The sequence below is a fragment of the Hyaena hyaena genome, unplaced genomic scaffold, assembly GCF_003009895.1.
Source record: "Hyaena hyaena isolate Hyena2069 unplaced genomic scaffold, ASM300989v1 scaffold_675, whole genome shotgun sequence".
NCBI classification, from domain to species: Eukaryota; Metazoa; Chordata; class Mammalia; order Carnivora; family Hyaenidae; genus Hyaena; species Hyaena hyaena.
Genome location: NW_024081303.1, coordinates 924,914 through 949,655, shown reverse-complemented (window position 1 = coordinate 949,655; position 24,742 = coordinate 924,914). Strand labels below are relative to the sequence as shown.

Here is a 24,742-nt window from a genome sequence, read left to right as displayed (position 1 = left end):
AGTTACAAATGCTGTTATTTGATAAAACAGAAACAATTATGGCATTAACTATCTTCCAATATGAACTGTGGTGAAATAAACTGAGATGGCGGGGGCAGGCAGGGCCCATCAACAAAGACAGGACTAGAAACGTGCGAGTGCACCAGGTCCACCTCGCCATCTGCTCTGCATAGAGGGAATGAAAATAGAGCAATGAACTAAGGCATTCATTTTCAAAGTCCTGATTTGTTAACAAGATCTGTTCAATGAACTCTCATGCACTACTGTGGTTCTATGATGCCCCTCAGAAAAAAATCCATTGCAAACCACCTGTCATACTCTATTGGGACAAGCTAGGAGATTTTTCTAATAAATGTCTACACTCTAAAAGTGTTTTACTTGCATAAATGAAAGATACATTAAAAAGAAAAATGTTAAGAGGCAAGACATTAGAAAACAATGTGCACAATATTAATCAAATGTATGTGGATTTTTAAAAAGATAAGCATATGCTGATATTTTTGAAGAGGATATGCAAGTTATTCACAGGAAGAGATTAGAAGGGGGTCATAAAATATTTTTCTGTACTCAATTGTTTTTAATATATGGACACATTAAGTTTTTCTTTTATTTTTATATGTTTTAACAATGAGTATTTATATAGTAATATTAACAGCCACAGTGATTTCCTTTCAAATAATTTTCCGTAAAATTAAAAGGATTCTGGTACATGGACACACCATAATTTACTCATGATTCCCATTTATCATTGGACATTTTAATTCTAATTCAATTTTTGCTAATAAAAATTGTACTAAAACAATCATCTTTGTCAATGAACTTTTACCTGCATTTCTGATTATTTCCTATGAGTGTAAGTATGGGTCAAGAGCATGGAGATGTTGATGGCTATTGATACATACTACCTACCTGCTTTTTCAGGATGCCTACCTATACCAATGACACTGCCACCTAACAGAAGTGCAGAGTGCCCACTCTAGCAGTGACACTCTCATGAGCAATGGGAACTTTCCTTTTCTCTTCAATAATATGATAAGAAAAAGAAATCCCTCACTATTACTTTTAATAATATAGAGGTTTGAATAATTTTTCAATTTTATTTACATGCAAAGAAACAGGTTTCGTGCTATTTTAATAAGCATCAGAACAGTCCAATTTAAAAAAAATTAATACTTAAAGGATGATCCAGAATATACATGCCCATGAACTAGAAATACTCTACCAGGAATCACTAGAATTATTACAAGGCCTTATAAAAATATCCATTATGAAAATTTAGAAAGTTGCTGGAAACTACCTATTTTTATATCTTAACTCAACAAAAACCTGGAGTATATGAAAGCCATGTGTGGACTAGAGTCAAACTTAGCAGGAATCTCTAATATCCATGATGGGTTTTGTTTTCAGGGATTTACAACACATGGTTTTTCAAATTCCACATGGGGCCCAAGAGCTACAGTATGGTTTTGAAGACATAAGCAACAGCTCCTCCAGATACTACCCACCTCAGCAGTCTGGCCCACAGAACCCCAAGCACTGCTGGGTGATGTCACTTCTTTTCACACGTCCTCATGTTGGCAGACAGCAAAAGTGAATGGGTGTGAGAAATCAGTAGAAATATATAAAGTAATCCTTCTGCCCAGCCTGCTGCTAGCACTTATCCTGTACATACTATCCCCACAGCCACGGCTTCTCAGTGCCTCAGGCCTGAACTCTGCCAACCTTCAACAAAATAGCATCAGAGAGTTCACGGACTTAGAAATGACCCATCATGGATCGCTTTTTTAAAAAGTTTTCTGTGAGAAAGATGGGGCTAGATTACTATACCAGCTACCACTGCCATCCTCATCATAGGCTGGTGAGGCCAGGTCAAAGTCCTCTTGATGGGTAGGAAAAATGTAGCTCACAGAAGCAGGTTACACAGTACCCACACTGTGTTAGACCTGTGTTAGACCTGTGTTAGAATTGGGTTGGTTTTTGTTTACCTGCATTCAAATTAGCCATCAAAACTCTTATTAGGGAAGGAAGTGCTACAGAGATAGAGCAATAAACCCCTGCATCTCTGACAAAGTTATGAAAAATGAAACACTGGCCTGCTCTTTCTGGACTTTCATTTTAAACACAACCATTTCAACTCTCTAATCTGGTGTCCAAAGCATAGGCTTTAGGCCTGGTCCCCTTATGACTACAGGCTGCAGGCGTCAATGATTCCTTGTGCCCATCTGGAGATACAAGCCTCCCAACACTCTGAGGCATAAGTTGGCATTTTCCTCTGTCTCTACCAACCCAACCTTCCTTTCTATTGAGCCAGGAACTGGCCCACTGAACTGACTCATTATCACTGGAAAGAGAAACATTTCCCTTAGATCAGTCAGGCCTACCACTGAACCAAGATCAATTTGCCAAACTGGAATTTTGAAGAAAGATGCACACATGTCTATCAGTTCTCATCACAACTCTTCAAGGCTACTTACATATTTACTTGCAGTTATGTCTCATAATAACTATAAAGAAGATATAATCTCCATTATACATGTGAGAAAAGGGAGATTTGGACAAGTTAGTTGCATACTCACTCCAATAACACAGCTGGTAAAAAGAAAAGTCAGAATTCTAATCAGTCCAACTAACCCCTGAACTTGCATCCCTTCACCACTACACATCAATGCTTTGCTTCTACAAGAAGAAAACAAAGTTCAGCACAGTTATACACATGCCCTGAGAGACTGAAGACAAACTGTATTACTCCCCAGAGGGTCTACCACCCCTATACCCTGTGTCACCTCCCTTGAGTGTGATTCAGACAGTGCAATCCTATGTGATCACAGAACCTCTTAAGAACTGCTTCGGCTATATTTCTAATTAAGCACACTGAAAGGAGATGTAAGATAGAATTAATTTTATAAAACTAATTTTGATATTAACACATGCTAAACTTAACACATGAAACAACACATGCTAAATTTTTCTTCCTTAGAATGTTGTTCTAGACTTTTCCTAAAGATTAAAATAATAGCAATAATATAAAACATATGTATACATGCCATGCATCCCTCATCCACTGTCTCCCAAAATACTGATATGTATGATTACAAAATAGACAATTCCCCAATATTAAAATTTCATTTCTTCATATTTTTAAATGACATTATAACTCTAAGCTGAAATTTCCCTTATTTAGCCATTTACTCACTGCTCAGACTCAAAGTATAATCAAAATCAAAATATCAAACAATAAGAGACACATAAAACCATCATAAAAATTGCAATCAACAGTGTAAGCAAGAAAGCATACAAGTATTGATATTGCCCTCACATAAAAGCTGCACATGGAAAAATACAAACTGATTAATACAAATAAAATACAAAAAATAATGCCTGGAAGAATTAGCTATAAGCATTAAATTTTGTAGATTGTGCCACAAAGAATTAATTAGTGCTCTAAACTATCATGTTGGAAATCATCCAGAAGACACTCTTGTTTTGCCTTCCTTGATTTAGGAAGAGGCAAAAACTGTTACTGGCCATAGCCTGTAGGAGATAAAATTATAGTAAACTGAATATAATAGGCATCGCTAAACAAGGGAGAAAACTAAGGACTTGGCTTCTTTATTATATGTGACTTTTTCAGGGCCTGCCTAACTGAAGACACTTTTCCTCTTTGAATTGACTAACACTCTGATTCTAATTGCAAAGGTGTAGGACTATTAAAATAGTAATAGGGAATAATTATGAGATTCATCACCCATTCTTTATTCCCTTTGATATTTATATCAAAACTTATTAAGCTATATACCTTCATTACTTTGAGCTTTCTGCCTGAGAACAGTCCCTGGTGCTACACAATGCTCCCAAGGCTTGTAGGGAATTTCTATCTATAATGATGACCAGAAATTCTAAAAAGAAGAGTGCTCTATCACCTTGCTCAGAGCAGAGGGAGGATAGATTGTGGACCCAGAGATTAAAGTCTAATTATAGCCACTGACCTCAGTGAAATCCTAGTAAAACTTTTTTTTTTTTATTAGGGGCACCTGGGTGGCTCAGTTGAATATCCAACTTCATTTTTTTAAATTAATTTACTTTTTCCTTAAATAGTTTATTGTCAAGTTGGTTTCCATATAACACACAGTGCTCATCCCAACAAGTGCCCTCCCCAATGCCCATCACCCCCTTCCCCTATCTCCCACCAACATCAGCCCTCAGTTTGTTCTCAGCATTCAAGAGTCTCTCATGGATTGCCTCCCTCCCTCTCCCCAACTATTTTTCCCCTTCTCCTCCTCCATGGTCCTCCGTTAAGTTCCTCCTAATCCACCTATATGTGCAAACAGATGGTATCTGTCCTTCTCTGCCTGACTTATTTCGCTCAGCATAACACCCTCAAGGTCCATCCATGTTGCTACACATGGCCAGATTTCATTCTTTCTCATTGCCATGTAGAATTCCATTGTATATATAAACCACATCTTCTTGATCCATTTGTCCGTTGATGGACACTTAGGCTCTTTCCATGTTTTGGCTATTGTGGAGAGTGCTGCTATGAACATTGGGGTACATGTGCTCCTATGCATCAGCACTCCTGTATCCCTTGGGTAAATTCCTAGCCGGGCTACTGCTGGGTCATAGCGGAGTTCTAATGTTAATTTTTGGAGGAACCTCCACACTGTTTTCCAGAGGGGCTGCACCAGTTTACATTCCCATCAATGATGTAGGAGGGTGCCCGTTTCTCCACATTCTTGCCAGCACCTTGAGTCTCCTAATTTGCTCATTTTTGCCACTCTGACTGGCATGAGGTGGTATCTCAGTGTGGTTTTGATTTGTATTTCCCTGATAATGAGGGACACTGAGCATTGTTTCATGTGTCTCTTGGCCATCTGGATGTCCTCTTTGGAGAAGTGTCTGTTCATGTCTTCTGCCCATTTCTTCACTGGATTATTTGTTTCTTGGGTGTGAGTTTGGTGAATTCCTTATAGATTTTGGATACTAGCTGACTTCAGCTCAGGTCATGATCTCTCGGGTCGTGGGTTTGAGCCCCACATTGGACTCTGCGCTGACAGCTTGCTCAGAGCCTGGAGCCTGATTTTGATTCTGTGTTTCCCTCTCTCTCTCTGTCCCTCCCCTGTTCACACTCTGTCTCTCTCGGTCTCTCAATAATAAATAAATGAAAAAAAAACTTTCTTTTGATTCAAAGAGGTCATAACAAATGATCGAGTAAGCAATACTCTCATACTAATGTTTCAAATTGGGCATCTGCACATGTTGCTCTTATTGTATCAGCGGAGAAGGGTATCTCAAAGGAAAGGGAACAATGACTTGGGTTGGGATGCCTTATTCACACTTAGCTCTTCCAACAGGAAAAAAAAATCTGCTGGGCCAAGGGTTCAGAACCCACTTGAAGAATTTCCCCCAAGTACTCTTCTAACTGGCTTTTTCTTAAAATTACCTCATTTTATCAAAAGACTTAAACTAAAGCCTCAAAAACAGATAATTCAGTTAGTTAAGGCATCTGACTCTAACCATTTATTCACTGCTCATACTCAAGTATAATAAAAATCAAAATATCAAACAATAATATTAAAAGACACATAACGCCATCATAAAAATTGCACTCAGCTGTGTAAGCAAAACGGCATACTATTCAGCTCAGGTAATGATCTCCTGTTCATGAGATCCAGCCCCGTGCAGGGCTCCTTGCTGCACATGGAGCCTGCCTGGGATTCTGTCTCTCCTTTCTCTGCTCCTCCCCAGCTCACACATGCACTCTTTTCCTCTCAAAATAAATAAACTAATACTTAACAACAACAACCAAAAAAATAACAACAGATAATACCTTGATTTCAGGTTGGCAACTAAATATCAGTGTCATAAACCATATACCTCAAATCCCCAAATCCAGCAAATTTAAGTTAGCAGTAAATGAAATTGGGCTCCCTAGCTCTGAGGACTCAAGCCCCAGATATCTCCCCTACAGACACAATATATACTAATCAACTGGCTTTCTACTAGACTACTTGAATCCTCAGATTTCCTGAGTCTCAGATTTCAATACTTTATCAGAATGAAATGGTGATATAATATGAATATTTTCTTGCTTAATACTTCTTCCAGATATAGAAGTATTAATTCCCCAGTTAGAGTACAAGCTCCAAAGGACATACCTTCATACAATTCTGTTTCTCTACATGGTATTTTGTACTCTATGTTGTACTACAAGGGTACAATAAATAGAAGCAAAGTAGAGGTAAAAAGAGAAAATGGAGAAAATCTCTGAACTCACAAAGTTCATATTTATATATGCCATATCAGCCACTCAAAATTAGAATGAAGGACTGTGAGTCTACATTCTCTTTCTTTCATGTGTTCTAATAATAGAGAGATCTTGTGATGTAAAGCATAATAAAATATAGCATAAGGACTAACCATTAAAATGATTTCTCATTATTTTAAAAAAGCCTGCCCAAGATTAAAGATTTTTGGAAAGATTCTACCTGATTTAAGAATAACGAAATCTAATTTTAGAAAAGGACTGAAATAGGGGTGCCTGGGTGGCTTAGTCAGTTAAGCATCCGACTTCAGCTCAGGTCATGATCTCACAATTTGTGGGTTCAAGCCCCGCGTCAGGCTCTGTGCTGACAGCTCAGAGCCTGAAGCCTGCTTCATATTCTGTATGTGTGATCTCCCTCTGCCCCTCCCCCACTGATGCTCTGTCTCTCTCTCTCTCTCTCTCAAAAATAAATAAACATTAGGGGCGCCTGGGTGGTTTACTCGGTTAAGCGTCCGACTTTCGCTTAGGTCATGATCTCTCGATTCGTGGTCTGAGCCCCGCATCGGGCTCTGTGCTGACTGCCAGCTCAGAGCCTGGAGCCTATTTCAGAGTCTGTGTCTCCCTGTCTCTCTGACCCTCCCCTGCTCACGCTGTCTCTCTCTCTCACTCCTAGAAATAAATTTAAAAAATATTTTAAAAAAATAAATAAACATTAAAAAAACTGATAAAAGAGGATTGAAATATGAAATGGAATGAAGTCATATCAAAGCTCTTCTATGTAAGACAATTTAATAATCAAAATCTCTTCTAGATGAAAGGGAAATCAATTTCTAAATTCTATCTTTTTAAACTTGTTCAAATGTTTGAGGATTCAAATGCCAAAATGCTTTAGAATTATATTGTGAAGCAATGCTCCTTAAGTTCATGAGAGAACATTCCCAGCTCTGCAGTGCAATTTTTCAACTTTCTGGCATATCATGTTAGTAGATTATCACTTAAAATAAAATTAATGCGAAATAAGAAGTATCATTTTGGAGCCACCAACTATTATTACCTTTCCTCCCAAAAAGATAACATTATTTATCATGCCATAGATAAGTCTCTCACACTGCACACGTGGTCATAAATACACTACTTCTGATCGTGTAGGCTAGATATGACTGTCCCAAGACAATGATTCTTTTTTACTCAAGAAAATCAGTACAGTAAATAACTTTTCTTCCCTTCAAGACAATCACAGTGCTTGAGGCTGCTACGACACAAAAACAAAATATCTTCACAAATGTCTCCAAACAGTCAAGCTGAAAATCTAAGCCAAAGTTTCATTTAACAGCCTGTCAGTTTTTTGATGTGAAGCTAATGAATGCAGTGGCAAACAAATCCATCAAACCTAACATCAAAACAACTGCACTTCATCCTACCAAAGGGAAAAATGAAATACAACCTGTAGGCCAGCTCTTTGATCTAGCCTAGCCAGGAAGCGGACCTGCGAGTGCCACCACAGCTGCTGCACAGAAGTAATCACGGACTCTATTTCACCACAGGAGAGAATGATCCAGTAATGGGAAACATTCATCTCAAATATGCACCAATTTTTATCAATTGCTAAAGTGTTACACAGTTTTAAATCTCTACCGGAAAAAAACGTAGCATTTTACACTAGATCACTCTGATGTTCAAACCTATAAAGATGCCTAAAATAAATAACTAGATTGTATGTCACTCATACTTCAGTTTTGAAAATGGAGGTTTATTAAAAGCCCTTCTGCTCTTTATGAAAGGTCCTTAAAGACAAAGACAGCACAATCCTGTTGCAAAGGAGGAACTCACTAAGCACTCTCTGAAGCTGAACTCTGCCTAAGCCAGTAGGCAAATGGGCACGTAGCAACCTAGAACAATCCTCTCAATTTTTCTTCAGTGAAAACCTTACCTCTGAACAATGAAATGGGGAAAAAATTACATAACCCCCTTGTTAGGTGATTTCTTTTAAATGCAAGGCCCTTCTGTTCTAGAGAATCGTGCAGCATTTTTCTGAATAAAATCACCAATATCTCCAATATTATCAGTGAACCTGCGGTTAACTTTTCAAAACCGAGTATTTTGCTGTATTTTTCAATTAAAAAAATAGGTTTTTGTAAAGTTCTTTCCTAAATTGTCAAATTAGAAATATTCGTTTATAAGATGTAAAATATAACCAGTAGAGACCCCACATTTTGCACCACATTTATTCTGACCCACAAAGAGACACTGTATTGGAAGCTTTTACATACCCATATAAGCCCTATGTGACAGGCAAAGGAGACCTCATTCCCCCTGGTGTTTCCACTGGGAAAGAGCATGCCATTGTTTTTTAATTATCTGTCCCCCAAAAACCTTAAGTCATCATCACTTGTGAATAACTATTCCCTAAGAGCTATTATTTAGAATAAACTGGATACAGCAAAGAATTAAAGCCAAAATTTGTTTAAGAATTTGGGGCACCCTCAAAACCAGAAATCTTTTAAGTGCAGTTTATAATTAATTCATTATACATTTGTCCTGAAAAAAAAAAAAACATAAAAACTAACTTCCCAATTCACAAATCTTCCCAAGACAAAAAACTACACACGCATGCAAGGACACATGCACGCACTTACACATGATCCAAGGCTGTGTAAAGAAATAGCCTTGGACAAACCATGAGAGACTCTTGAATGCTGACAAAAACTGAGGACTGATGGATGTAGGGGGGAGGGGGGATGGGCATGGAGGAGGGCACTTTGGGGATGAGCACTGAGTGTTATGTAGAAACTAATTTGACAATAAACTATTTGTAAAAAAAAAAAAAAAAAAGAAATAGCCTTGGAGATCAATAAAAATGTGTCAAATAAATTATAAAGACACCAAGATATGTATAAAAATGCCACCATAGCACCATACAAAATAAGATAACTTATTTACTGAGAAGAGCCAAGAAAATATTAAAATTGAAGGATATAATTTAAGAAAGCATAAGTATGTTTTAGTGAAACATTCAAAAGTATATCCATTACAAATTTAGTTTCCAGTTTTGTTGTTGTTTAAATAACCTTCTTTGTTTTTCACTTCATTTTATTTATTTATTATTTTTTAAAATGTTTTATTTATTTCTGAGACAGAGATAGAGACAGCATGAGCAGGGGAGGGGTCAGATACAGAGGGAGACACAGAATCTGAAACAGGCTCCAGGCTCTGAGCTAGCTGTCAGCACAGAGCCCAACGCAGGGCTCGAACCCACAAACCATGAGATCATGACCTGAGCCGAAGTCGGACGCCCAACCGACTGACCCACCCAGGCGCCCCTGTTTTATTTTTAAGGTCATTTTATTTATTTATTTTGAGAGAGGGAGAACCAGAGAGAGATGGAGAAACAGAATCCCAAGCAGGCTCCATGCTTGTCAGCACAGAGCCAGACATAGGGCTCAATCTCATGAACCATGAGGTCATGACCTGAGCCAAAATCAAGGTCGACGCTCAACCAACTTAGCCACCCAGGTACCCCTAGTTTCCAGTTTTTATGAAGAATAACTAAAATTAGTTTCACCTACTCAAAGTAGATTCTTAATATATCACAATGTCAATTATTAATTGGAACTCTCTGGGGTAGACAGAATATTGCCCCCACCTTCCCACTCCTACCCCTGAAAACAAAGATATCCACATTCTATTCCCTATAATTTGTAAATATGTCATCTTATATGACAAAAGGCATCTGGGAGACTGCTTGATATGAAATGTAGCAGACCACCTGGAAAAACCTGAGAGATGCCTCTAGGAGCAAAAACCTGGGTGATAGGCAGCAAAAAAACAATGGAAACTCAGTCCTACAACTGTAAGGAACCAAATTCAGCCAACAACCTGATTAAGCAAGGGAATGGATTCTTCACTAGAATCCCCAGTAAGAAATGCAGCTCTGCAAACACCTTGATTTTTGCTTAGTGAGACTAGTAGTATACTTACAACCTACAGAACCATGAGATGGTAAGTGGGTATTGTTTTAAACCACTACTTTTTTGGCAATTTGCTCTAACAGCAATTGAAAACAAATACATTTCTCAGAGCAGCAGCACTTCACCATAATAAGGGAAGGGTGGAGGCAACACCCAAAAACATCTCAAACACATGCAATCTAATGCACTATTTACCCAAAACTGCACTATAGCCATTGAACAATTTTGTACCTACCAAAATGCCAGAACCAAGACAGTCGCATTCCTTAACTAAACTGAATGAAACAAATCAATGCAGCATGAGTGGATATCCACATACCTAAGGTTTTTTCCCTCTCATAAAAAACCTATGGGTAGAAATAAATAACTTTCCTAGTGATATATGACTAGCTAGAAGAAAAGTCAGGTCTTAGATCCCTGCTTCCTCCACCACAGTGCACTAATTCTTACAGTCCAACAATTCTAGGCTCTGTCAGCTGGGATTTCAGAGACCCACTACTCACCTCTCTTACTTGGTCACACTCCAGTCCCTTTCTACATTAACAAAGAAATGTGGAAACCCACCCAGGACATTTTATCCCTGGGGAGAAGCTAATCTGGCCAATATCATGAACTAGATCTGAAACTTGTAGTAAACAAGCACCAACTCATTTTCTGGTAACTGAATAGCTGTGATAGCTGACTTGCTATGTCAATGATTAAACCTACAGACTAAAGGAGGATCTGGGTGGCTCAGTCGGTTACCTGACTTTGGCTCAGGCCATGATCTCACAATTCATGGGTTCAAGCCCCATGTCGGGCTCTGTACTGACAGCTCCAGAGCCTGGAAACTGCTTCAGATTGTATGCCTCCTGCCCTGTTTGCATCTCTGTTTCTGTCTCTCAAAAATGAACAAACATTAAAAAACATTTTTTAATTAAAAAGAAGAATGCAAACCATAACATACCTTGCTATTACTATGGGTCTATGGCTCTGTTTCAATGTAGATCCAAGCATTACCTCTCTGTGACAGCACTGTAAGTAGCTAGCTAAGGTAAATGCACTGAGTTTTCTATTTTTTACTAGGTTTACTATAATATTAAGAATGCATAATGGAAAGAAGTAGTTCAGTTCTGTTCGTTTCTAAATTACCCCTCATAAATAGAAATTACTCAGAATAGAAAAAGTCTTCTAATAGCAGGAGCCTTCCCTTTTTTCATAAATCCATACAAATGGTTCCTAGGCTATGAAAAGGCTGTATTTTTATTTTAATACATTATGTAATTCTCTGAATACACATGTAAATTAAACCTAGTGTTCTCTTTCCTGAATATATGTCTAAGTTCACAATGGTTCCACATACAAGTTTTATCAATGCAGAATGAATAACACTCGCTTATACCATGCAGTGGCCAAGATATAGCCACATAAGTTGTTATTTGTCATTTTCCACTAAATCTGTGTCAATTTTACATACTCTGTAAAATACATCGTTTCATTCATAGCTGCCCTCTGCCGCCTGTATCCTTGCCTTCAAAGCCATAGGAAACAAAGCAACTTAATGTAAGCTACCATCTCTTTGAAGATGTCTTCTATTTAACACCACGGGGGGAAACTAATTAAATTTAATGGAAGTTGTTTCTTGTGAATGAAAATACACAGTATGTGAACTAAATTAAATATACTGAGCAGAAGATGAAAAATTTTGTACCAAAGTCAACATAAAGATACATTTCTTGTTAAAGTGTGTTCTGCATTACTTTCAAGAAATTTATTTCTGCAATAAGGGCAGTTTTAATCATTTCTTCTTACCATCCTCCCTTAACCTCTTACTACAATTTTTACAGACACTTTCATCTATAAGTAGTTGTTTTCTAAGCCATAGACTAAATTCAGTATGGAGAGAGCCAAGTCTTTACCTAAAATGGAGCCACAGGGAGCCACTGGGAAATTTCACAAAAACATAATTGGTGGCTTAAGAAAGGAAGCAAACATCAGCTGCATAAATTACCTCTCAAAGTAAACTGCTCCACATTAATCTCAAAACAGAAAACTGTAGCTACAAATGATAACAACCATGTAAAACAAATATACCTAGTCTGAAAAAAAATTACCATGGTGAGCCACACACAGTAACAATGGGGGGGGGGGGGAAGTGCTGCACATGATCTTAGATTTCCCACTACAATAACCAGAATACATATTTAATTTATGCCTTGTTTTTGAGGCATAACTTACCAATTTAGCAACCTTCCCATAGTCAATCCATCTGACTGTAGCAAAATTTGTAGATTCTGCACAGTTGAAACCATGATTAAAACCAGCATGGTAGCCATATGGAAAAGTGATCATAAATTCTCCAGCCTCCTGAGTGATCTGCAGGGTAGAAAACATATAATATTTTCCAATTATCAGACTTTCCAAATTGCAAAGACAATTAAAATATATTTCCTATTTAAAAAAAAAAGAAAAAAATGCCATCATATCAGAGCTATCCAGTATAAAAGAAATTCCTCCAGATCTTTATTCAATCCTTTAACAGTTTTTCAGGAAACTTTAAAGACTTTTATAAACAGGGTGTGATCTTCTGGCAATGTAGTTCAATCATTCAAACCATAATCAAAGATATTTTATTTTAAGATATCTTTAAGTTATGCAAGTTAATTTGTTCATGTTAGTAATCAATGTGTATATTTTTAATTCTTTAAAAAAATAATGTTACTGGAGTTATTTCACAGGACATATTTTGACTGATGTTTGTTAGAGCTAAAAAGAACTTTAATAATGCATGCTCAACAGGCTTTACAATTAATTCTGTTGCTAAAGAGTTGTGGTATTCACCAAATTATTCTTTCATAATACTCAGAAAACATTTAATTAACTGTGTTCCATTTAGTAATAAAATTTTTATCAAAAGAATTATTCAAATATGTATGTGTAAGTAACTTGAATAAACCAGTCAGAGCTTAAAGACAAACATGAAAAATATAGTTATTCCATTCTTATTTATTGAAGACTTACGGCCTTTCATAATCACCAAAACACACAAAATATACCATGAGCTATAGAAAAATAGTAACGCAAAAAATTTTTGGTGCTTTTTTTTTAAATTTACCTACACTATGACGGATTATCAAATTTATTACCCATGGTTCATTTTCAGTCCTAAAATGTTGAGAAATGAATATGTGGGCAGGTACATGTATGTAAACATTCAGGAGACACACTGTATAAATACAGGTGTACACAATGCAACTCAGTTGCCATTTCAGGGATGCTAAAATGTTGTGTGTGTATTTTCTTTCCCAGCAATCCTGAAATGGATCTTATCACCTTCTCCCCCATGACAGCCCAGCAGGTGTTCTATGGCAATGAGCAGCAACTCAGCTGCCACCTGGCAGGCAGAGAATGGCTATCAGTGTTCAACATGGTTCCGGTTCCATCATTCTGAGCCACATGAGAACACAGCCTGGTTCTCTCCTTTCCTGGTCTCACTGAATTTCATTAATTATAATTGTCCTTGGAAACTAGGCACTTCCCTGTACTATGTGATAAAATAAAACTCACCCTCATCAACTGTTTATGACCCTACACAGATGGGGAAGAGAGTAGGGCTGCTGCCTTTGGAATAAGGAGACTATCTTCACTGCTCCACTGCCTCCCATCCACAGTCTTTTTCTACTCTACCTAGAAACTCTTGCTCTTGCCATGTTGAAAACGAGCATATGTTCCACTGAATGGGACTCTCAATTTTATGCTTCTGTATAATTTCTAGAAACAGATCAGTACCAGTTAGCCAAAATATAAGGCTAAGTTACTGCCTTTGTGTAATATACAGGTCAGAAAATAGAGTGACAAAAAAGAACAAGTCCCTTTTATTATAAAACTAAACAATCATCACAATTCCATATAATAAAAGTTGAAAAGTGCACATGATCTAAAAGCAGACATTATGTTTGTTGAATATACATGCACATACCTATATGATTACATAAAATACACTGAAAGGAGGAAAATAATGTTATTCCAACTATGAAATGATTGCTTAAAAAGAGGGTCGAACTGAGGAAAAAGAATGTGTCTGTATAACATGTACTATGCAAAGCCCTTTATATAGATCATCTCTTTTCATCCTCCTAACAGGCCTATTGAGTAGGTACTATTGTTATCATCATTTTCCAGCTAAAGAAACTGAGGCTTAGAAAAATTATGTAATTTTCCCAAGTGACAGAATCAGGAATAAATCTGAGAAGTTTAATCGGAAGCCTACAATACTCTGTCCCATGTTACACTATCATTATCAGAGAATATGCTCCTTGAGGAGCAGAGTTATCACACATCTTTCTTCAACATAGAAGAGGAAGTGACAGTACTTCATATGAAAAACTGCAATTGCCAGTCAGATGGTGAGGCACTGGAGTCTTCAGAAGCCACAAAATAGTCCATCCTCAAGAGACCAGAGGAGAGCCTGGAACATCTGGTGATTTACCAAGTAGTATTGAGGAGCCACAGCCCAGAGATAGATGCAGGGGGCACCTGCCTTCTGCTCCCCAAAACTTGGAAAGGAGCCAGAAGCTCCAAGACCTCCATCCTGGGGAAATAAAAAAACCCCACAGTCCTGCTACTTAAAATAATCCCCTCTCCAATGACCAGCTTGGTCAAATATCTATCATAAGCCTTAAAATCATAAAGGATTTTCTGTCCTTCAGCAAGACCCTAGTCCACTCATTCTCCTCTGTCTTCTAAAACTCTAACTTAAAGTGTCTAATCAAGCTAATGTCAACCACCTAAAAAATCCCTCGCTGATGATGTGTCTGAGACTGAAAAACCCAGTGCCCAGAGGTACCTGCAAGAAAGACAGTGCCATAGTGGCAGTGGCCCATCTCAGGGACACACCCCCTGCCCTCTGTAACACTGGGCACAGTGACAATACTGCAGTCCATCACCAGCCTCTCTCCACATCCATGCACACCTTCCACAGTGCCCATCTCAGAGGAATGCTTTTCATCATGGGTAAGACTATGTGAGTAAAACATTAGTGAGAGCATCCCTGTCACACAAGACAGATATGTCTCATCTTATGCGTGAATACAGCATAGATGGTTTGTGAATGAGCATGGACCCCCTTAAGCTGGAGAATGATTCCTGGTCCTTGCAAAACTCCCACTTTGAACAAAGCTGGGGGTGGGAGGTGGAATGCACTTTAAGGGCCTGAGATTAAGAAGAGGTAAAGATTTAGTCACAATTGAAAATCTGAGGTGAAAAACAGCAAAGATTACAGGAAGAAAAGTCAAATTAAAAATGAAGAAAAAAGATGAAGAGGGCATAGCTATTTATTAATATTTCTACAAGGAGCTAATTACTAAATCCTCCTCTGAGAGGGAGCTTTTACTTATCTGGTCAAAAGTATTTTTTGTTTTTTGGGGCACCTGGGTGGTTCATTTGGTTAAGCATCTGACTTCAGTTCAGGTCATGATCTCGCGGTGCGTGAGTTTGAGCCTCATGTCCAGCTCTGTGCTAACAGCATGGAGCCTGGAGCCCACTTTGAGTTCTGTTTCTCCCTCTCTCTCTCTTCGCCTCTCCCCCCAGCCCCTCAAAAGTAAATAAACATTTAAAATAATTAATTTTTTGTTTTTGTTTTTTTCCTTTTGGCTTCTTCACATAAAAGTTCTCATGCATAATAATTCTGACTCAATAACTGCCCATGGACACAGAAATAGAGGAATCTAGCATGTACTGAGTCTTACAGAACTTAATCTTTAGAAATATTCCAAAGAAGCAATATCTGATTCTTAAATCATCAGGCAATTTTATCCATAATGAAATTTCTACTGTATTATGTCTGAATGTGTTTAGAAGCAACATACTGATATCATAATCACTGACTCTAACCAACCAAACTGCTAACAGTAATCATTCCATATTCTTTTTAAAAAATAGATCACATATGCATAAATTATGTTATTCACATAAAAGACTTGAGTGTACAAGTGCTACATCTTATTTGTCAGATGTTCTGCATTTTATTTTCAGTATTGTTATAAGTAAACTATAACCAGCAAGAAATATCTAGTTAATGTAGCCTGAAATAAAAGTAATTTCAATTTAGTAATTAGACAAATAACTGTTACATTATAAAACAAGAATCTGAATTTTTCTACCCACATCCTAAAATTCCTATTTGAAGTTGAGGATATATTAGCTTGTGTTACATTTGTCTTAAATATAAATACTACACACACAAAATTAATGTTAAAGAATACTACTAATATACCTTGTCAAAGGGTATGCCATACTTCTTCAGTACTGAGGGAGAGATCAGTGTCATCTTGTGGCGAAGAAATGCATCACACCCTTGAGAACTGCTTGGGAAAAAACCTAAATGGAAACAAATATAAGTGTAATGTGTCAATTATGTTAAAATTTCAGATAGGTTTTATAAAGCTATGTTCTAGTATTCTCACTGAATGACAGCCTTATGCAAATAGAGACCAACTCCACCATCAAAAAAAAAAAAAAAACCTGGTTCTAAAAATTAGAGTCAGAATTCTTAAAAACTAAGAAATACATATTTATATTACTAAAGGTTGCCCTGCTTCACAAAAAGAGCTCCCAGGAATTGTTTTCATAATATATAAAATTACTAAGCCTTACAAATTTCAGTGAACAAATTTTAATTCAATCTGCCTTATAACTGATAAATGTACAAAGTAATAAAGATGGTTAGGAAAGGTAAATAAGCATTGTCATAAAGAAACCTCTCATTTTAAAAAAGGCTCCTAGAAATTATCATTCCAGATGCAATTGTCCAAATGCGTGGCAAAGAACAGAAATGCAGCAGTTTCCCACCTTTCTGTGTTTCTTTTCATTAATTTAAAATAGTTAACTGCCAGTGTAGATAATGCTACTATAAACATAGGGGTACATGAATCCCTTTAAATTGGTAATTTTGTGTTCTTTGGGAAAATTTTACTCATATGTGGAAACTAAGAAAACAAATGCAAGGGGGGGAAATGAGAGAGAGAGAGAGAGACAAACCAAGAAACAAACTCTTAACTATGGAGAACAAACTGATGATTACCAAGGAGAGGTTGGTAGGGGCATGCATGAAATAGATGATGGGGATTAAGGAGCGCACTTCTTGTGATGAGCACTGGGTGAAGTGTCAGATCACTATACTGCACACCTGAAGCTAATATTACACTGTACATTAACTAAATAGAATTTAAATAAAAGCTAAAAAAAAATTAGCTGCTATCAATTTCCTGACCCAACTTCCTGGCCAGCACCAGTCAAATGCTTGGACACCTGCCCCACCGGCCTGTGTGACAGCAATGTTTTGAGGAGTCCCTGAAATGAGGAAGCTTAACATGTAAGCAAACCTTTCACTAACAGTATACCATGGACCAAATCACAGTCATTTTTCTCCACCACTGACTCCATTCCTGCAGTTCTGTCTGAGGCACACTCTCATTAATTCAGCTATGCTCAGCTAGAAGAAAATGAGCATGCATGATGCCCCACTCTTCACCTTCCTCAGTCAGAGGGAAACACGACCATGCCAAAGACAGTGGGAAAGCAAAAAGGGAAAGGCACACATGGAAAAGACAGAGGAGAATCCTAGAGAGAAAACCCTAAAGGAAGACAGAAGTCACCAGAAAAACAAGGGGATGCATATGAGTAAAGCAGAAAGAAGCAGAGGTGCTGTTTAACACCTCCACTACCAAAATAAAGAGAACGCCACTGGAAATGTTACTGATCTAACTCTGTGCTTCATTACATGCAAACAGGTCAAGCTCATGACCAATCTGATAAAAGGATCACCAGTACTCATTAACTAACAATGAACCATTTTAACCTCATGGAACTGTTTCAAAAGAATATTTTTAAAGTAAATAAGACTTTATCGATGCCACCATGGTGTATGTGCTCATCAGAAGGAAATAAATCAGCCAGCCTGGAAAGAGCCATTAGGTTATAAGGAATCACCTGTAAAAAAGGAAGGATGTTCTGCTTAAATATCTGCACTTGAATTTTTAAAAACGTTGACAATATTAAGAAAGTACATGCCAAAGGAAACAACAGAAATACTACTATTCCCTATAAAACCAATGAGAATAAAAGGAATAATTTTGCCCTATATGGTCATTTGATGCAGCCCTCTGTTTATGGTTAATACTTTTTATACATAAGTAGAAAATAAAACATTATACCAAGTAAACAACCCAATGAAAAAAATGCGGACTTTAGTGAATGGAGGAAAATACCACACTAGGGTAATGGCTATATCTACACAATAAGAAGTCCTGAGTCTTACACCACAGACAGTAAAGCATGGCAGAGTGGTCCCCAAACACACAACCCATGGAAATATTTTAATATTACAATTCAAGTGGATTTAGCAAACTTTTCAAATCTGTAACTTTGTGCATCCTAAATGAATTGAGTTTTAAATTACAATCAATGAAGAAAGAGGAGTCTATTTAATTTTCTTTTGATATGGATTTGTAATCAGGACCTGAACAATGTGGTGACTGGTCATAAGTTAATTTAAATTGGAAAACCACTGGAGGAAGATAATTTACAGTATATTAAAAACTTTGCATTGGTTTAGAATTTGTATTTACAACAGGCTATCAGAATTATATTTGACATCACTGAAAAACACCTCGTATACAGCACACATTATGTTCAAAGCATGTGCCTCAAAATGAATTTTACCTCAAAATATCTGCAGGAGTACAGAGTTCGTATTCACCCTCACTCCACAGTGTATGAAAAGTATGTTATTTAACAAGTCAGTAAAATCAGAATACTTGTAGATACAAAATGATATTTTTAAAAACTCAGAACTATGCTGGCTGAAGAAGTGCTACTATCTTTCATAATTAGTTAAAAAAATGCGTTGGAGTTGCCTGCATAAAACACAACAAAAAGTCTGATAGAAAAGGGTTGCCTGGGTGGCTCCGTCGGTTAAGCGTCTGACTTCGGCTCAGGTCATGATCTCACAATTCATGGGTTTGAGCCCCACATCAGGCTCTGTGCTGACAGCTAGCTCAGAGCCTGGAGCCTGTTTCAGATTCTGTGTCTCCCTCTCTCTCTGACACTCCCCTGCTTGCTCTCTCTCTCTCTCGCTCTCTCTCAGAAATTTAAAAGAAGAAAAAAATGCAGAAAAAAATCTGGCAGAAAAGATAACATTTAAGTAAAAAATTCAACTTAAGATGATTTGAGTTTTTCAAGAGTCACAAAGAAAAGAAAAAACATAGTATGTGTTAAAGTTTTTGCAAATAAGTTCTTTAAAATATACCTTTCAGAATCATTTTTTCTACTCTAGTATTTGCTTTCTTGATGTTCTCTTTTAAAAAAATTTTTTTTAATGTTTTATTTATTTCTGAGAGAGAGAGACAACATGAACAGGGGAGAGTCAGAGAGAGAGGGAGACACAGAATCTGAAACAGGCTCCAGACTCTCAGCTAGCTGTCAGCACAGAATCCGATGTGGGGCTCGAACCCACGAACCGTGAGATCATGACCTGAGCGGAAGTCAGACGTTTAACTGACTGAGCCACCCAGGCGCCCCATTAATGTTCTCTTTTTAAAGTTTTGAATAATTTATTTGGAAGAAGTAGTCTCTAAAAGTTATATTTTAAGGTTACTACTATAACATTCCATAAAATTTTCCCGTTTACCAGTCACACTTTTTCCATGATCTTGGAAATCAAGAAGTTCCAATAAGGAAAAAGTTCTGCACTGACCCTTCAATGATCTAGTAGTGGAAACAGCAGCTAGCCTCCCACTGCCACACCTAACACCCATGTTCATCAGCTAATATGCCAGGTGTAGAACACAGAGAATAAACCTGTCACATCTTTCTGCACCATCTACTTTTGTCATGTTAGGTCACCTGGTTTATTCTTACATAAAAACAAACATATTAGGTAGGGGAGCAAGACACCAAATCTGCATTAGTGTTGTGGGGGGTGAGGTTTTACTTTCTTCTCCTATAGGGATATTTTAGTAGGAATATTTGAGAGAAACTATGTTATGAGATTTTTGTATAAATCTGATCCAATCCCCTCTTACAGGTACTTATCACACAAGCTTACTTGAGCACCAACATTCCTCTCTCTTTTACCACTCTGAAAAAGTGTTATTAAATAGCACAATTAAGTTTTAGACCAAACACCTAATTGTTTGAAATATTTAAAGCCACCTTCACCTTGTCCATATGGCCAGCAGAACAAGAGAGAATAATAGTTGTTAAGAACTTGCTGAGTCTTACTGAGATGTGGATTCCAAACACAGCTTCAACACTCATGTAGCTTTGAACAGCCATGTAATCTCTCAGCTCCTCAGTTTCCCCATCTGTACAATTAGGATGCTATTATTATCTTCCTCACTGGATTCTTTTTTCAAGCTTTACTGAGATATAACTGACATGTAACATTGTAAGTTTAAGGTATACAGAGTAAGAATCTGATTCATGTATATATTGTGAAATGATTACCACAATAAGTTTAGTTAATATCCATCACTTCATATAGTAAGTTTTTTGTGATGATAAATGATTTTAATTATAATTATCATATCATAAATGATGATACATTTTTTTCATATGCTTAAAACTACTCTCTTAGCAACCTTTACAGATATAATACATCAACTATAGCCACCATACTGTACAGCACATCCCCAAAACTTATTCTTCCTATAACTTTAAGTTTGTACCTTTTGACCACCTTACACCATTTCCCTTACCCATCACCTCTGGGAACCACCACCAAAATCTGTCCTCTTTATCTGTATGTTCATTTCTTTAGATTCCACATGTGGGATCATCCAGTATTTTTCTTTCTCTGTCTGACTTATTTCACTTAGTATAACAAATTCATGATTCATCCATGTTGTTACAAATGGTAGAATTTCCTTCTTATGATGAAATGATATTCCATTGTCTTCACATTTAACACATTTGCTTTATTAATGGAGACTTGCTAATGTCATTGGACACTTAGATTGTTTCTATGTCTTGGCTACTGTGAATATTGCTGCAATTGAACATGAGAGTGGAGATATCTTTCCTAAACAATGACTCCATTTCCTTTTCATATATATCCAGAAGAGGAACAGTAGTTATAAATTTAATTTTTTTAAGTTTGTTTATTTTAAGAGAGAGAGAGAGAGTAGGAGAGCGGCAAAGAGAAAGAGAGACAGAAAATCCGAAGCAGACTCTGCACCGTCAGTACAGAGCCCAATGTCGGGCTCAAATTCGCAAACTGTGAGATGATGACATGAGCTCAAACAAAGAGTCAGACGCTTAATTGACTGAGCCACCCAGGCACCCCTATATTAAATTTTTTTGAAGAAACTCCATAGAGAGCCTACAGTGGCTCTCCTCACTGGATCATTACAGGAATCCAACAGGATAATGCACAAATAACTTAGCCATAGTCAAAAGGTAGAAGCAACCTAAGTGTCCATCAACTGATTAATGGATGAACAAAAAGTGATAATATCCACACAATGAAATATTACTCAGCCATAAAAAAGAATGAAATACTGATACATGCTATAAAATGGAAAACATGATAAGTGAAAGAAACCAGACACAAAAGGTCACATATTGTACGATTCCATGTATACTGAAATATTCTAAATTGGTAAATTCCTAGAGAGAAAGCACACTAGTAGTTGTCAGGGGAGAGGGAGAAATGGGAGGGAACAGAGAACGACTGATTAATAAATACAGGGTTTCCATCTAGGGTGATGGAATTCTCTTAGAACTTGACAGAGGTGATGATTACACAATAAGAATATACTAGTGGCACCTGAGTGGCTCAGTCGGTAGAGCATCTGACTCTTGATCTCAGGGTTATGAGCACAGGCCTCACATTGGGTGTGGAGCCTACTTTAATTGTACACTTCAAAATGGTTAATAGTTTATTTTATGTTATATGAATTTTGCCTCCACTAAAAAAAACTTGTTGGCACCAAAAACCATAAAATACCTAGGAATAAACCTAACCAAAGAAGTGAAAAATCTATACACTGAAAACTATAGAAAGCTTATGAAAGAAACTGAAGAAGACACAGAAAAATGGAAAAACAGTCCATGCTCATGAACTGGAAGAATAAATATTGTTAAAATGTCAATACTACCCCAAGCAATCTATATATTCAATGCAACCCCTATCAAAATAACACTAGCATTCTTCACAAAGCTAGAAAAAATAATCCTAAAATTTGTACAGAATGAGAAAAGACCTCAAATAGCCAAAGCAATCCTGAAAAAGAAAACCAAAGCTGGAGGCATTACAATCCCTCCAAGATTGTATGGCTTCAAGACATATTACATAGCTGTAATCATCAAGACAGTATGGTGCTGGCACAAAAACAGACACTCAGATCAATGGAACAGAGCAGAGAACCCAGAAATGGACCCACACACATAATGGCCAACTTATCTTTGACAAAGCAGGAAAGAATTTCCAATGGAATAAAGACAGTTTCTTCAGTAAATTATGTGGGGAAAACTGGACAGTGACATGAGAAAAATGAACCTGGACCACTTTCTTACACCATACACAAAAATAAAGTCAAAATGGATGTAAGACCTAACCATAAGACAAGAAGCCACCAAAATCCTAGAGTAGAAAACATGCAAAAGCCTCACTGAACTCTGCTGCAGCAACTTCTCACCTCTTCCAGAGGCAAGGGAAACAAAACCAAAAATGAACTATTGGAATCTCATCAAAATAAAAAACTCCTGCATAGAGAAGGAAACAATCAGTGAAACTAAAAGGCAACTGATGGAATGGGAGAAGATATTTGCAAATAACATACCAAATAAAGGGTTAAGTATCCAAAATCTATAAAGAACTTATCAAACTCAACACCCAAAAAACAATCCAGCAAAGAAATGGCAAAAGACATGAATCAACACTTCTCCAAAAAGACATCCAAATGGCTACCAGACATATGAAAAAAAAATGCTCAACATCACTCATCATCAGGGAAATACAAATTAAAACCACAAATAGATACCACCTCACACTAGTCAGAAAGGCTAAAATTAACAACTCAGGCAACAACAGATGTTGTCGAGGATGCGGAGAAGAGGATCTCTTTTGCACTGCTGGTGGGAATGCAAACTAGTGCAGCCACTCTGGAAAACAGTATAGAGATTCCTTAAAAAATTAAAAATAGAACTACTCTACATCCCAGCAGTTGCACTACTAGGTATTTATCCAAGGGAGACAGGCATGCTGTTTAAAGGGGCACATGCACCCCAATGTTTATAGCATCACCATCAACAGCAGCCAAAGTATGGAAAGAGCCCAAGTGTCCATTGACAGATGAATGGATAACGAAGATGTGGTATACATGTATATATACATATATATACATACACACATACCAATACATATACAATGGAATATTACTTGGCAATCAAAAAGAATGAAATCTTGCCATTTGCAGCTATGTGGCTAGAACTAGAGGGTATTAAGCTAAGTGAAATTAGTCAGAGAAAGGCAAATATCATATGACTTCACTCACATGACGTATTTAAGATACAAAACAGACGAACATAATATAAAAACAAGGAGGGGGATAAAACATAAGAGATTCTTAAAGACAGAGAACAAACTGAGGGTTGCTAGAGGGGTTGTGGGCGGGGGCTGGGGTAAAAACGTAAGGGGCATTAAGGAAGACATTTGTTGAGCTGAGCACTGAGTGTTATACATAGGCAATGAATCACTTAGCAAACAGCAGAAAGAAAGAAAGAAAGAAAGAAAGAAAGAAAGAAAGAAAGAAAGAAAGAAAGAAAGAAAGAGAGGGAGGGAGGGAGGGAGGGAGGGAGGGAGGGAGGGAGGAAGAAAGAAAGAATCTAGTTGGTATACTTGACACAGTAAATTTTCAGTAAATAGTAACCATTCCTTTTATCTCTATTACTCATTTAAACTATACTGAGTCCAGTCATCATGTTAGTTCAACAAATCTTCCTTTTCCACTATCTCTGCAGTCTGCTAGCTGAGAAAGGGGACCACAGTCCCAAGAGACCTAGAGAGCTGACTGGGGGTGTTTTCATGAAAGGTCAATGGTTACTAAGCCTTTAAAAACTGTCTCATTTCCAGGGCACCTGGGTGGCTCAGTCAGTTAAACGTCCGACTTCGGCTCAGGTTATGATCTCTCAGTTCATGAGTTTCAGCCCTGTGTTGGGCTCTGTGCTCACAGCTCAGAGCCTGGAGCCTGCTTCAGATTTTGTGTCTCCCTCTCTCTTTCTGTCCCTCCCCTACTTGCAATCTGTCTCTCTCTCAAAAATAAATGAATATTAAACAAAGTTTTTTAAAAAGACTAATAAAGTACTGCTAGGAGTTGTGCGGCATGGGAAGTGTAGAATCCCATAACCTTTCTTCAAGTAATAGGTTGCATCTACTGAACATAATGTCTTGTATTCAAAGGAAAAGTGATCATATGTGAGAAGCATTATTCTAAGTGAAAGAAGACACAGGAGTCTACATACTGTAAAATTC

The 24,742-nt window shown here is 37.3% G+C and overlaps 1 protein-coding gene across 1 annotated transcript in view; it reads right to left on the bottom strand.

Annotated features, from left to right (window-relative positions):
- Positions 1-24,742, bottom strand: part of KDM4C (lysine demethylase 4C) — a gene marked incomplete at its 3' end in the record, with an annotated part of 240,575 nt that overhangs the window by 108,737 nt on the left and 107,096 nt on the right. Inside the window, exons 7-8 of the mRNA XM_039217112.1 lie at positions 16,484-16,587; positions 12,448-12,585 (exon numbers count right to left, since the gene is read on the bottom strand). Of these exons, the coding sequence (XP_039073043.1) occupies positions 12,448-12,585; positions 16,484-16,587 (242 nt within the window). The remainder of the gene's footprint in view (positions 1-12,447; positions 12,586-16,483; positions 16,588-24,742) is intronic.